The 15,862-nt window shown below is 43.0% G+C and overlaps 2 protein-coding genes and 1 long non-coding RNA gene across 3 annotated transcripts; all 3 read right to left on the reverse strand.

Annotated features, from left to right (window-relative positions):
- Positions 1–505: 505 nt before the first annotated feature.
- On the reverse strand, positions 506–4,564 carry LOC101777798. The gene is made up of 7 exons (XM_004959258.2): positions 4,055–4,564; positions 3,747–3,975; positions 3,309–3,664; positions 2,693–3,010; positions 1,270–1,838; positions 830–970; positions 506–560 (listed from the first exon to the last, which is right to left on the reverse strand). Exons 1-7 carry the CDS (start codon positions 4,562–4,564, stop codon positions 506–508), a joined length of 2,178 nt encoding a protein of 725 aa, XP_004959315.2.
- Positions 4,565–11,219: 6,655 nt separating this feature from the next.
- LOC101757764 lies at positions 11,220–13,122 on the reverse strand. The gene is made up of 2 exons (XR_002676217.1): positions 12,550–13,122; positions 11,220–11,563 (listed from the first exon to the last, which is right to left on the reverse strand). It is a non-coding gene; the product is annotated as an uncharacterized LOC101757764 (long non-coding RNA).
- Positions 13,123–13,487: 365 nt separating this feature from the next.
- On the reverse strand, positions 13,488–14,341 carry LOC111255675. The gene has a single exon (XM_022823814.1). It carries the CDS (start codon positions 14,280–14,282, stop codon positions 13,503–13,505), a length of 780 nt encoding a protein of 259 aa, XP_022679549.1. The 5' UTR covers positions 14,283–14,341; the 3' UTR covers positions 13,488–13,502.
- Between the last annotated feature and the right edge of the window lie 1,521 nt (positions 14,342–15,862).

Genomic DNA, 15,862 nt, shown 5'->3' on the forward strand with positions numbered 1-15,862 from the left:
GCATGATTAGATGATGAATGTTTTATGTGTGTGCTGACCGGTCTAGCCCATGATAGCACACATCCTCTTATCTCTTGTTGAGTGTTTTCATGTCATATGTATCATGGATTTTATTTGTTACACACACTTGTTGCACCCCACGAATTATAAGATATAGGGGGAGCTTCCATGTTCTTCTTGTCTATGTGTGTTGGTGTTTCGTACCGCCGATTAGTGATTATACCCGCGCTCTTCTCACTTCCGATGGCTAGCACACAAGACCCAAAGAATTATACTAGTTCGGGAATGTCTCTACGTCCAGGTTCGGCAGGAGTCATGTTCCTTGGATTGTATGCTCAGGGGCTTACAACGGGGTGCTTGCAAGTGGGTGTTCGTGCGAGCGAATGTTGTGTGTTGCAAGGGTGTGTGTGAGAGAGTCTATCTATCGAGAGAGAAGGCCCAGTTCCCTTTATATAGGTCAAGGATCGGGTGACAATGTTTTTAGAAGAGGAGGGGGTCCCCAACCTTAGAGGTCGGGGGCAATGCCGTGGACGAGATCTTCCTTGTCCTGTATTCTTGGCCTAGGGTGCGTTGGTTTGTTGAATTTAATGGTTCATGGATAGAATGGTGCATTTTGGATGGAATCATCCCACATAGGATGGTACACCCACATGTGTTTGGTTGCTTGTATATAAGATGTACAAGTTCATACATGTTCTTGTTTGGTTGGATGGATGTACAAGATTGGCCTTGGCCTTGGCATAATCTAGCTAGCGTTCGGGCCACCTCCCGGCAGCAGGGCGATTGGCGCGGCGTGTAAACAGGGGATATTGTTTAAAGACCAACTCACCTTGCCAGCAATATTAGGAGCAGAACCATGAACAGCTTCTGCCAGACAAATGCCACCTTCACCAATATTGCAACTGGGGTGTCACCATAAAGAATGTCACCACAAATGCCCAAGCCTCCAATCAAACCAGCACATAGATCACTAATAATGTCACCATAAAGAACTTAACTTGATAGAAGCTAGTCTACCTGGGTGTTAGCCCAAGCCTCCAATCAAACCAGCACATAGAGCACATAGTTTAAGTAATATGTCTATAATATATCCAAAAGTTCAAATACATAGCTGAACTAAACTGTTTCAAATACATAGCTGAACATGTAATTTTTGTTTATGGAATAGATTAGAAGATAACTCAACTAAAAAAACTGTTGAACTAAAAACCTGGAATGTACTCCTTGATATATCAGCCAATCCATACCATTTTGTTTGACACCGACAACCTGTTGAACGCCCTTGCTACTGAAGGATGGTCACATAAGTAAGCATAGTAGTGGACCAGGTAGGCTTCATCGAATCCGGGGACAACCATCAGATTGTCATATAGGTCTTTTGGGAACTCACTGTCTACAGAAGCAGTAGCAGTTTGCACAATATCATCTGAGAGTTTTTCAAGGCCACTGAGTAACATATATCCCAAATCATCATCACCACTTATCCTTGCCCTCCTTGTTGGTGGCTGACTGGTTGAAGATTGTCCACCGTCATCAGCACCTATCCTAGCCCTCCTTGCTGCTGGTAGTTTACTAGCTGAAGACTGACCACCAATATTGCTTGACGTTGTGGCTTCACCGTTGTTGCACGATTCCGTGGGAGCTTCACTAGCACATCCTTGTTCATTTGCAGCTCCATTACTTGCCTCCACCTTTTCCAAATCAATGAAATCTGTTCCAAGAGCTTCACTGCTTCCCTTGGCATACTTTCCAGTAGCCATAGCATTGTCAAAAATTATTTCCATCTCTCGGTAGTGCTCCAATGGTGTGTTTAGGAAGTTGGCATCATCCTTATGATCCTGCTAGGTCCAAAATAAGTAGAACAGTAATATCAGCACAATTGAACTCAAGTGAACAGAATATAGGAAATAGTGTTTTGCATTAATGGCTACTCCTACATAGAAAAAATGTAGTAAGAAATTCATGCTCAAACAATTCATGCTGCTTGAATATATCTGCCAGCTCAAACAACTCAAGTGAACAGAATATAGCTAAGACAGCACACCACATTAAAATGGGGCATGTCCCTCTCCAGCCCCTTGATTATATCTGCCAGCTCAAACAATTCATGCTGCTGTGTTCAGCTAGCTAGGGTTAACATCGACACAGATCATGAGCATTGGTAAGCTTCCAGATAATCCCAGCTAGTTGCCCGAATTTGCAGTACTGTGCGTTGGTAAGCTATGGGAGTATTGTACTACTTGCATAGCTGTATATAAACCTTCATATCATTATCTAAAAGAAAATATAAACCTTCAGATACAACAGGTAGCTTGATCTTGGCAGAGAAAAAAATATGTGTTAATAACACACATCATGATCTAGACAAAAGCACTTTAGAGATATGGCTCTATACTGATTTCAAAACCTGTAGAAAGACATGTAATATGAATATGCATGAAGAAATGTGGAAATATGACTACAGAACGAGAACACCGCCCATCATTGCGACAAAGAACTAATCATGAGCATCCAAACAATGATCTCATGAATGCTCATGAACAATTAGTTCCCTACAGTCATAACTCATAACTAATTACATTTCATTCCTCTACTTACTGACAAGCAACAAGAGAGCAGAAATTACTAGAGAGCAGAAAGACAGCGCACCACATTAAAATTACTAGAGAGCAGAAATATTATATAATCTTACCTTGATGTATTCTTGGTAGTGACCTGCATCAAGAGTAATTGTGCAAGTATCTTCATCCCAAAGAGCAGCACTGATATTCTGGAGCCTCTTCATCTTTTTATAAAGTTTTTTCCACTTCCTCAGATGGTTACTAACTTGGGTACCAGAAACTTGACAACCCAGACTCCCATTTAAAGCCTTAGCACAACCATTAAGGTGGACTTGCTTGCACACAAAGTTGGTGCGATTGCCATTCCTCACTAGATTAGACAAGTAGGTCAGCACAAATGTTGACATCGCATTGGTCCATTGAATATGGCCCCTAGCAGCATCCATTTCCTACCAAGAAAGTGAAAAAAATATAAGGTTCCAACAGCATCGCATTAGTCCATTGAATATGGCTGATAGCAAACAATAGTAAATTGTTGCAGACAATATGTAAATCATAATAAAAATAATCACACCAGTATAATAATTTAAGAACACAAAAGGTTATAGGTACAAAAAATTGCAAATATTACAAAGTTCTTGTTACATAAGGACACTATATTTCATGGCCATAGTGGTTTTGTCGATCTTGCCACATCCTTTCAGCAATTAGTTGCCTCTTTTCAACCATCAACCTATGGTCATTTGCCTGTGCACTAGCTGAAGTATGGGAACTAGGTGTCAATGTGTTCTTCGGTAGAATGAAACAATCAGTGTCTTGAGAAACAACCCAGTTATGGAGGATACAACATGCTATGACAATATCGACTTGAGTAAGGTATGGGAAGAATGGCGTAGCATCATCAAGGACTTTAAATCTTCTCTTGAGTGATCCAAAGGCACGTTCTACAGTCACACGTAGAGAGGAATGCCTTAGATTGAATAGCTCCTTCTCATTTTGGACTGGATTGTTTCCCCACTCATTCAAGTGATAGCGCACACCATGAAAAGGTGGCATGAATCCAAGTTTGGCTCCGTATCCCACATCCACAAGGTAGAATTTTCCTATGATATGAGGAACACAATGCTTATTTTATTGGTTTTAAGTAAATTAGTGTATGAATACATACAACTATAGTAATATTACCTTCGGGAACTCGTAAGCCACCATTCTCACGCTCTAGGGCATCTGCTAAAACCACAGCATCATGTGTTGTGCCCTCCCAACTAGCCAGAACATAAGTGAATTTCATATCAAAATCTACAGGAGCCATCACATTTTGTGTTGCAAATGACTTTCTACCACGAAAAGCTAGCTCCATTGACTTACTAACCGAGGCCCGTATATGTGTTCCATCAATGGCTCCAATACAGTCCTATTTGTTCAACACGTAAGAAGGACTAGTTCCTAGAAATATAAACCTATCAGCAAGGTACGATTGTCAAGTATCATACCTTAAAGTATGGATCCCATCTAGGGTTGCCTGCGATTTTGGTTGGGGTCTCCAAAGAAGGTGGTTGGATAAGATCATTTCTCAGCTCACCTATGGCATTGAGGACGATTCTAAAGTATCTACTCACTGTTTCACTTGATCTCCCGAAGTTTGTAGCAACTACTCTATTCCTTTCATTGTGTCCAATCGTATGGAGGAACATGGCAACTTGCTCTTCAACAGATACATGTATTGTGTCACAAAGCAACTGTCGTTCCCTTAAAACTTGACACAGTTGAAAGAAAGATGCTCTCTTAAGCCTAATCATATTTGTGCAGGTTGTGTCATCCCGCAAAATTTTATCATTCATGTAGGATATTCTAGCCGCATCCCTTTCCACTAATGGGCCATATGTAATAGGCTCTCTCCTATTCCTTAATCTGGACCGGACATACAGAACAACCATAGAAGCGGCAATATATGCAGCAGCATTGATAAGCAATTTTCTCCTTTTAACTTGCCTCTTGTCCATCTACATGACCCAAAGCAATGAAAAATATTGCTTAAATAGGGGAAAGATAGCATATAGGGGAAAGACAGTGTCAGGACAGAACTATTTTATCTACCCCTAAACACAAATGTCCATTCAAAAAGATCTAAACACAATGTCATTATTTCAGAATATAAGAAGCCTAACATGCACATTATTTCAGAATATAAGAAGCCGGCAAGGCCGGACCATGAGTCCATGATGATCCAAAAGCAACCGAAAAACTCCAATTCAGGAATATATTCATTTGTAGGATCCAAAAGGAATATATTCATTTGTATTTTTCTGCAACTCCCATTTGTAGGAGCGTATGCAAGTTACACGCCTTACACCCATTCAGGTGCCCAAAAGTACCTAGAGGATACAACTAACCTAGAGGATACAACTCCATTATACTCGGAATATATTCATCTAACAAAGAAGCACTCAGTTATTATTGTTTTCTTCTCATTGTGCACTACTTAGAGGCATCCAAGAGCAACATTTGCAATAAGAATTTCAGTGTTACCCTGCATCTCCATGGTCAAGCAAATCTAAACTGACAATAGATGTAACATTCTACCAGAAAAGCAGGCAATTCACATGAACAGAAAAGTAGGCAATTCACATGTAACATTCTACCATGAGTTTAATCCAACTGACAGAAAAGAGGAAATGCATCTAAACTGACAGATCCTAGGATTTGGTCCCCATACCTTGAATCAGAGAGTAGTCGACCAAGAACAATCCCTCTACCTCCGCTGCCGCAAACCTTGGTCCAATCTTGGTGCCTGACCCACGCAAACCCATCGCTGGACAAGATTAGGGTTCGCGCAACACAAGGGAAAAAAGGGGGAACCACGGGTCATACCTTGCCTGGTGGCTGCCGCGCGAGGATCTGGTGGCTGCCGGTGAGGATCTGGTCGTGGCCGGCGAGGATCTGGTCTGGGTCGACAAAGAGCAGTCGGGGCCGGCGAAGAGCGGTCGGGGCTGGCGAAGAGGTGGGGGAGGAGTGGGCTGACGGGCGCTAGACGAGCGGCGGCGTCGGGGAGCCGGCGGCGGACCTATGAGCGGCGGCGGCGGGGAAGAAGAGTCGGCGGAGGAGCGGTGGGTCGCGAGCGCCGTCCCGCGGGTCGCGAGGGGTTGTGCGGCGCGTTCTGGACGCCGCGGTCCGCTTATTTTGGGCGTACGGGATGGTTCAGCATATTTGTGGAATATTCTCTGAGCTGGTACAATTCTGTCTAGGATGGTGTGGTACGATTCAATCAACCAAACGCTGGGACAAGGTTCGATCCAGGACGAACTCGTACACGTACGCTGCCGTACACCCAACCAAACGCACCCCTAGTTTACGTGTACATGTCCAGCTAACAGGCTTGATCCAATCCGTAGGCTTGCATTGGCTGGCAGCTGGGCCATGTTCTGGTCACTTTTGCACGTGTAGAGATATGACTCCAGGCTCCAGCTTTGGTTATATCATGATGAAGTATTTTAGTATGTGCACATATACACCTACGATTACTCACGCTAGTTTGTGCCATTTAATTTCCTTGGCGATATATACAGATATGGTTTAACTAACTTGCTTGGTCGATGTTTACTTGAGCAGAGAGCGCCATGTATATTTTTTTAGGCTCATTTGTTTCCTTAGCTAATTAATCAATTAGCCAAAAGGTGTACTTGGGCCCGTATGTACTTGGGCGTGGGTTGAGCTGATGGCCTTTCTACTCATTATATTCCCGTTTTATCCATCTTCTTTTATTCTTTTCATTCATTCGACGAGTGTCGTGTAGATGGTTTAAATTTCTTTAGTTGACTAACTATTTAGCTAGCCATAGAATTCTTGATCACATGCATATGTCTACATGTGTAAAGTGATGGTATATCGATTGGTCGTATACCCCTACGTACCGCTAGTCTTAGTCATGCGTAAGCAGTACATATACGACGGTACAGTTCTTACGACCATACATGCACATATTTTTATCTCTCATGGCTGATATGAGATTATATTGATTGATTTCATAGTTCTTTATTTATTTCATATTTAAATGTAATTTAGCTATCAATATTATTTTATTATATTATAATTCATGTATCTTGGGCAAGGTCAAAACCCGTGTCAACAGCACTAGGTTAAAAACCGGCGCGGCGGTGTGGGGAGGCAGGTGCTGGCGGAACAAACACCACAGCCGGCGCTGGGCGAGCGGGGTGCGGACGAGCTAGGCCGGCTTGCCTTAGTGGGCCGTAGCGAGGAGGTGGAGCAAGCCGGGGCAGAAGGATGAGTGGGCCGTGTGGTGAGATGGGCCAGGCAAGCGGATTGGGAGTCCGGGCTAGGCCGCAGCGAAAAGTGGAAGAGAGGTGGGTTGCGAGCTAGGCCGAGTGAGAAGCGGGCTGGAATTTGTGTTGCTGGCCCGTGAGAGATAGAGAAGGGTTTTTGATTTATTTGATGCGGTTTTAGATCCAATTTAATTTGGATTTCGAATTTGGGTGGGATTCAAAGTATGGGCTTGAAATATAAGAATGGGGCTTTTGAAAGGGTTTTGCAGATTAGAAATAGTTGTGCATGACTATGATGGCTAGTGTTTTTATGGTGTTTTGAATAGAATTAATATTCAAATTAGATTTGAGTATTAGCTTCGGGTTTTTTTAAGAAAGGGAATATTTTTAAAAGGTTTCTAGAACTTTTGGGGAGGTTTAAAGGGTTTAATTGATGAGAGGAAATGTTTGAATATTTCATAGGTTTTAATGGAGTTACTATTTGAATAGAATTCGAATATTGATTCAAAGGATTCGGAAGGAAAAGTTTAAGAGGGATCGCTAGAGCAATCAAACGCAACATGCCAGTATTTTATGCAAGGTCTATTTATAAAAAGGTTTTGGTATTCGGGGAAGAGAGGATGTGTTTATTTTAAGAAAAATTTCATAAAGTCCGTATTTTTAAGAGAAGTGATTAGGGGAAAGCGAAGAGCCTATACACATATTATGCCATTCTAAACCGGCTATTAAGGAAGACCTTACACCTAGAGATGGAAATACTTCCGATGTGACACTCTTCCAAACGAACTTAATGGTGGCTTTGAAACCGGGAGAACCTCAATTTAGCGTGGGTGACCTTATTTGGCAAGAAATCAAGAATTTATTAGAGAATCCTCAAAAGATTTGCAGCTATAGTCCCTACATCATGTATATGATTGAGAAGACAACAAAGACTAAATATCCTAGGGACATGAAGCACAAGCCATTGAGACCTCCTGTGAGCAAGACACCTAGAATTCCATCTCCTCCAGCTGAAATAGAACCTGAGCAGCAAGGACAATGGATAGAAGAGCTTGAGCAGTAGCAGTTTCAGCAGCCGGCTATGACCCAGGCAGGGACCGGTCTGACTGGTTTGGGTTCGGGCAGCGCAGCCACACTCATAGGTAGCATGAGAAGCCCTCTTTTCTGATAAAGAGGTTCATAAATTTTCTTGTTGGCATGTATAAGAGTCAGAGGGACATTGAGGTGGAACAACAATAGTGGAGAGCTAGCAAGAAGGAGCGAGATTCCATTAAGATGATGCACAGTTCCATGAATCTTCAACCTCCTCGCTCTCCTATGTATCCTTCACCTCCAGAGGTTGAGATTCCATCAGTTGAGGCAAGAATTGAAGGATACATGTCATCCGGTTACTTTGATAAGTATTACAGCATGTTCTATCTGGACACTGGTGGTTCATCTTTGGCTCCTCCGCCTTTTCAGCCACACCCAGCAGGAGGATTTGATACATTTGTCTCATATCCGAGTGTTCATGAAGGTCCTTATCCTTTTTATCCGGCATCCGCCTTTGCGTCTTTTTCAGGAGCTTCATCTTCAGCAGCAGCTAGTGGTAGCATTCCGGGTGCTTCCTATGCAGCAGCTCCTCCACCTCCTTTGGATACGGTCGAGTTTGTAGTACAATCTATCTTTGGACCTCCTCCTCCTCCTCCTCCTCCATTCACTCAAGGTATGTTAGATAGCACTCTTGCTTCTCTCTCTGAAATCACAGTGCCGGATTCTACTTATCTTATCTCTCCTATTCATTGGATGCATGAAGGCACTCATTGGGAAGGGCACCCACCAGGAGAGGGTGGACATGGACATGAGGATCAGTGACTGCAGCTAAATCTTCTCCAGGCCCTTTTATGGATGCTTGATGACAAGATGGAGAAGAAGAGGATTAAAGCTTCATCTTCAGAACTTGGCATAGTAGAGCAGGTTTGACCGGTCAGCAAGACCGGTCTGACTGATCTATCAGTTGGCTAAGAAACTTCTCTGTAATAATTGGAATTTGAACCTTTGTGGACGTGAGAACTTGTAATGTGTGCTAATGTGTGTGTAGACCTTACTTATGCTCTTAAGTGACTTTGTGATAGTTTGATATGCATGATTGGATGATAAATGTTTTATGTGTGTGCTGACCGGTCTAGCCCATGATAGCACACATCCTCTTATCTCTTGTTGAGTGTTTTCATGTCATATGTATCATGGATTTTATTTGTTACACACACTTGTTGCACCCCACGAATTATAAGATATAGGGGGGAGCTACTATGTTCTTCTTGTCTATGTGTGTTGGTGTTTTGTCACCGATTAGTGATTATACGCCGCGCTCTTCTCACTTCCGATGGCTAGCACACAAGACCCAAAGAATTATACTAGTTCGGGAATGTCTCTACGTCCAGGTTCAGCAGGAGTCATGTTCCTTGGATTGTATGCTCAGGGGCTTACAACAGGGTGCTTGCAAGTGGGTGTTCGTGCGAGCGAATGTTGTGTGTTGCAAGGGTGTGTGAGAGAGAGTCTATCTATCGAGAGAGAAGGCCCAATTCCCTTTATATAGGTCAAGGATCGGGTGACAATGTTTTTAGAAGAGGAGGGGGTCCCCAACCTTAGAGGTCGGGGGCAATGCCGTGGACGAGATCTTCCTTGTCCTGTATTCTTGGCTTGGTCGTGGGCTTCGCACGCCCTTGTACGACAACTCCTGTGCTGCGTGGGCTGCCTACGCAAGGCCAGGCTTGCTCTGTGGCATGCTCCCATCCCGTCCGGCAACTCCATGACAGCAAATAGGACGGAGCCGTGACAGATGTCCGTGCAAGTAATGAGTGGGTAGACCTGAGCCTGAGCATGCCACTTGTTTCAGCTTTCCTCGACCTCCTTGGCAAGCTCACGACCCTATCACACCGTCATCCGGTGCTGGGTCCCGCCCTCGTGCTGCCCCGTACAGGATCCACCACTGGGCCAGGCTCCTGATCTTGACGGGTCATCCTGGCGAGGTCAGTGCTGACGTCGGGGGCGCGGGCTGGTACATCCACGTGTACTCTCCCCTGACGAGCCGTCCTGGGCGGTCCGAAGGGTGTTGCCACACCCTTAGACCTTCTGGCCAAAGGTCGGTGCCTGTTGACGGTCCTTATCACAAAAGTGAACCGTCAACTTATATACCAAACATTAAGAAAACCTTCACCAATATAGGCTTAGAGGTTTAATGCTAACTATTTCCACAAGCTTTGGTTAAGTATTGTATGCAGGGACCCATAGGTGAATAAAGAGAAGAAATGGGCTAAAGTAAAGAAGAAACACATCACTCAAACAAGCTCATACACCCGTGAGGGAAAGAAGGTCCACAAGCCAAATCAAAACAGTCCAAATCCACAATGACCAAGGACAAAGCCCTCCAGGAGGCCCACCTGCCAAAGACGGTGGCTAACTGGGCCAGCCCAGAGGTACACGCACAGCGCACGAGCCTATCTGAGTCGGAGACCTCGCGGGCGCTGCAGATGGTGGTGGGGCCAGCAAGCAAGGCGCGCACACGATTTTTTCTTTGGACGAAACCAGTTCGTATTTTATAAGTAGTGTTTATTTATGTATGCATGTAATAAATATAATAGTAAGTCACAAACAAAATAAATGATATTTACACAACTTTTTAATAAGAAAAATGATCAAACGTCAGAAAAAGTCAACAACAAATAGAAATTTGGAACGGAGGTATTACATTAGTGTGACAAATTGAAAAATATGAATTACTATAGCATTCTCTAGCTAGATAATTCTTAAAAGCTTTTACTAGAATTTTAAGTACCATTTCTTTCCATCATCTTTGCCATGTATTTAGTTACTGAAAATGTTTTTATTATTTTCTTGCAATATTTTTAGAATGATTTTTTTTAATTTCGCGTAGCATCGCATGGACCATCACCTAGTCAGAAATAAATCCTGGGATCGAAGTCTGAACTGTAGATACACTGATGCGATTCTCACGAATCACAACAGCTACCACCGCATCTTGGATCATCACCTAGCCCTTGCACAGTTCAAGCCAGTAAACATCATCTCATCTTTGCCTGACGAACCCAGGTTATTTACAGGCAAACGGGCCTAAAATGCTGTATCAGAGACAGAGAGGGGATGCTGAAGAGCTTAACCAACACCACCAGGTAGTCAGGAACCACCAAAATGGCTGACGAACTGAAGCAGCTAGCAGCCGTCATGCAGGTAGGGCGGCGGTGCTTGCTATGAACAGCAGCGTCATATATTATAACAGCTTTTGTTTTGAACTGCAGTATCAACAAATAAATGTAAATTGAGGGAGTAGTACATTTAAATCAATAAATCATTAGATAGACATTACGTGGGATGCCAGGAACAAAAGAGAAAATGTGCATACAGAAAAATTTAAAACCAAATCATAACACATACAAACATGGTTCAACCAAAACATTTAGCCCACACAAGTTCACTAGTACATAATAAAGTACCTGTATCTGCATACTGCAAGCAACATAATCCAGATAGTTGCATTACACATAATTTTCATAAATCAACTCAAGAAGTTCAATCTCCAATGTCTGCATCCAGATTCTTTGTACCATGTTTCAACAAACAGGTTGACGCTTCTTTGTCCTAGCCAGTTCTTCGCATGCACGTCAGATGGTTTACCCTGTTCAGTTTGTTTGATAGCTACTTTTCAGCTCGCTTCGCTTCTATCTGCATCAAAGAGAATAGCTCACGTTTTGAATGAGAAAAAAATTCTCTACAGCAAGAATTATTATTTTTATCCAACAAGAACAAGTCTCATGTTTATCAGTAACTAGCACAAAAAATAGAAAGAAACATAAAAGCAAGAATAAATTATGCATGTTTGTTTTGGTCAAATATAATATTCTTGAAGTGAAAACCCAGAGGAACTTAGTTTCTATCATAAACACAACTCAATACCATGTCCAATAAAAATGTATTTGGTTCCCTGCAGATGCCCCAGCCAGGCTCTGTGGGTGCAGCTTTTGGGCGTTTGGTTGCCTAGGGGAATGTCTAAGCCTGTCCCATGGCATGCAAAAGTAGCCAGCGAGCCTGGCTCCCAGGAAACGAGATTGAAATCCGTTTCTCCCAAGCCAGGCTCGTGAGATGCAGGGTATTAACATGCCAATGATGGTATTAGCAAATAATTATCATGTTTTAAGGCATATTAGTATATTTCAAAGTAGATTAAGAATTAATGACAAAAATAAGTATTGTACGGACGATTCAAGCAAAATAAAAATAATCTTAATATTTGTCTTTTTATTTCAATATAAGCTGTTTAGTATTGATTGACAGAACTCCACCACAGTTAAAGAAAACTGAGCTGTGGCCTTGTTTACTTCCATAACAGTTTTTCTAACATTTCACAGGAAGGATCGCACACAAACAACAAAAATTCAGCTTAACACAAACTTGTTTTTATTGGATTGACAGGATTTGTTTGATCAACTGATATACAACATCAACAACACTGTACAGAACAAGTCATATCAATAACCCTCCATTGAATCACACTGTCATCAAGCCATAGCTCCCTGAATTAGATGCACTAACTTGCTAAGCTCTAGACCCGACTGAAACCAGAATGGTACCAACACAGTGATTCACTAGTTCTCATGGCAAGCATGGCATTCATACATATAGTCGCACATAAAAACATAAAGGGAACTTACCAGCATACAGAAGTTACCTTAATACTGCTCAGGTACCCCTGCAGATCTCACTTGTGCAGAAGTTCGGGAAGAAAATGGTGCTCTTCTGGACATCAAGCTCAGCCAATCCTCGCAATGTTGCCTTCCTCACATCAATAGCAAATATCACTTCCAACTTGTCCATGTACCTGGGTCTGGTTTGAGAAAGCAAGTAAACGACATCATCATCCATGCTTAGGATGGGGCATGCCACTGGAAGTTCCTTCCATGTTCGTGTGGTCTTGCTGCTCAGCATAGCCATGAGATCAGAAAGACATGGGTCACTAGCCTCCAAGTTGACGTCTTTAACGTCAATTACACAGTCACGGTGCCAGCCCTCCCCCAAACCAACCGGTATTGCCATGTTCCATGTTGTGGACTTCCAGCCATCACGGATGACCTGGGATTTCCTTGAGTTATTGCACACCCAGTCAGTGTGGGAAACAGGGGTGGCATTCAGCTCTTCTCGGTACAAGAATTCCAACTCTACATACTTGATCAAGTCTTTGTTTCGGCTGATAGTTACGTCCCGCAAATAGCTGGGGTTACAATGTCTGAGGGCAAGTACATTGCTACACGTCAGCGGTCTCATAGGTCGTCTCATGCAGTGCCACGTAGAATTTTTGATGATGTGGAGGAGAGAGAGCGAGGAGAGAGAAAGAGGTCGTTGCTTCGTGAAACAACCACCTCATGAGCTAAATTGTAGGACTACGAGACAACTTAACAACCATTGTATGAGTTATTGTTGCCATGCAACTCATAATATTTTATTTTTCTTATGCACAAATTAAGGAATTATATACCACTACCAGACAACTTATAGGACAACCCATTGTACAGGTTGCCTGTTAAATCGTCTCAAGATTACGTGTCAATACATATGAGACTGTCTATTAGACGACACCAATGTACTTGCTCTGAGGAGGCGATCCCAGTCACCCCTTGCCGGCACTCCTTGCCGGCACTGGCAGTGGGACATCCTGGAGCAGTGGGCATTCCTTGAGCACGTCGCAAAAGAAGATGCCACGCCAGAGGTCCACCCAGGCGACCGTGCCATGCTCACCACCAATTGTGATGGTCTTCTCCGTCTCGTGGTACAGCCTGTCGACTGCTCGAGGTAAAGGGATAAGCTTGTCCCTCTCGAACTCATTCACTGACAACCGCTTGGAGATCCACCCTTTGGAATCTGAGGATCTGTACAGGTGGAGGTCGAAGTCCCACCTAATGAGCGCGCGGCCATCGTACAGGGGGAGCCTAACACCGAGAGCAGCAACGACATACCAAGCGCCGTCTTCGCGGCTAATGAGGGCAGTTGCGGAGTCGTCGAGCACCCTGGGGTGCGGGTTCGGTAGCAGATTTAGCCACTGGGCGCGCGGCCTGTAGACGAAGTAGTCCCAGTCCAATCCTCTGTTGATGCTGTTGGGGTCGATGGGAACGCGGAGGAGGACGAGATCTGCGTCGGTGGCGACAATCTTGGGCCCTATTTTGCGGAAGTCCAGGCCAGGGCAGTGGACACAAAAGTGGGAGAGAAGTGGCGGGCGGGCGGCGCGGAAGGTCACCTTGATAGGCAAGCCGCTGCTCGTGGTGCTCGCGGCGGTGGTGTTGTTGGGGAGGTCGGCGATGTAGCACCACCTGTCGAGGAGAACCAAGCCTGAGGCGGCGGCGGACTCGGGAAGAGAAGGTGGAACGCAGGAGGAGACGGTGGAGGCAGCCATGTCCGTGAAGGGCGAGGAAGCAGGGGAGGTGAACAGATCCAATCCAAGTAGAGGCAAGGGGATCGGATGGGATGGCAGCAGGCGGCGAGATTTGGGACGAAATTTGGGGCTAGGGACCTAGGGTTCACCTTTGGGATTGACAAAATTGGTTCTAGCTCCGGAAGATAACTGATTTTCGAAAAATACCATTAAAACATCTTATCTCGATAAAATACCATCAAAAGATACAAACATTATCTAAAACTAGCAAATATGCCTATATGTTGCTACGGCTACATGAAAACTACATCAATATATTACCATACTATATAATTTGATCTTTATGTAGCTAATCATGTTTTAATAGGACTCTAATCATGTTTTAATATAACTTAATATGTACTTTTGATGTTATATTTGGATAATTTATAAAAGAGTCGTAGCTATAGTTGAGTTTTATTAGGTTGAGAATCGGAATAGCTGTAGTTGAGAGTTCTAAGAGTAATATCTATTTAGATGTTTGCAAATTAATTAATTAATGTATGGACTTACCCGTGCATTGCTATGGGCATTGGATAATTTTTTTAGTTTTGGCTTTACTTTAAATAACATAATTGTAGAAAATTTGAATTTACTTTTTTTATATTACCCTGAATCTATATTTTTTTATTATTTACATTCTGCGTTATTTTATTCATAATTATTCAAACGTAGAAGTCTTATTTAAATTGAATTTATCCTTTTTTTTTCTTTATGTCATCACCTTGGGTCTGATTCACAGCCCAGGTAGGGCACTCGAGTACCATTTAAATTTCTTTAAAAATAGATTTTTTTTCATGTTATATGATTAAAAACGATATATACATTAAATCACCATGCCTACAGGCTAATATGCCCCTCATCATGTACTCTTCAGTGACCTGTTACAGACAAAAAAGTAGGTTATTCAGATACGGGCTCAAACAATATGTTAGGTAATTAGTCAGAAGATGGAACAGCAGAATTACACATTGACAATTTGTTTAGTAGATTCATCAACATCTTCACAAATGTATGTTCTTGAGGTGTCCCCATGATATCCTGGAGCAACACTCCATGTCACTTTACAAAGCGAGAAGATTAGCAATGACCATATTGACCACATTAGAACAAAGCGATGACAAGGAAAGGAACATGGTGGCTGATAAGGAAAAGAATAGTTGTAGCACATACGTTCAAGTAGACGGTAACATCAATTTTGATAATGTCTCCATCCTGCATGGTCAGTCGAAGCAAGCATAACTGTTCAGCTCAAAATTAAGTTCAGCAATTGTACCAGCTGACACATCTTGTTTCAGAGCTAGTTTGTAATTGTTATAATGCAATCTAACTACTTACGAGAATATTTACTAACTATAGTATGTTATTATGCTTCTATGGCTCAACAAGAAATGCATCTGATTAACTGCTACACTTGAAGCAATTCAAAGCCAAAAAAATCGATCAACCTATAGCTCGCGAGAATCAGGGATTCCATGACAGGTGCACTCGTTCACTGCGTGCAGACACTGTTCGGAAACCCGCCGTTCCAAGGGGAGAAGGGTAGGCGCCTGCGTCGATGA

This window comes from Setaria italica, chromosome II (assembly GCF_000263155.2).
Source record: "Setaria italica strain Yugu1 chromosome II, Setaria_italica_v2.0, whole genome shotgun sequence".
NCBI classification, from domain to species: domain Eukaryota; kingdom Viridiplantae; phylum Streptophyta; class Magnoliopsida; order Poales; family Poaceae; genus Setaria; species Setaria italica.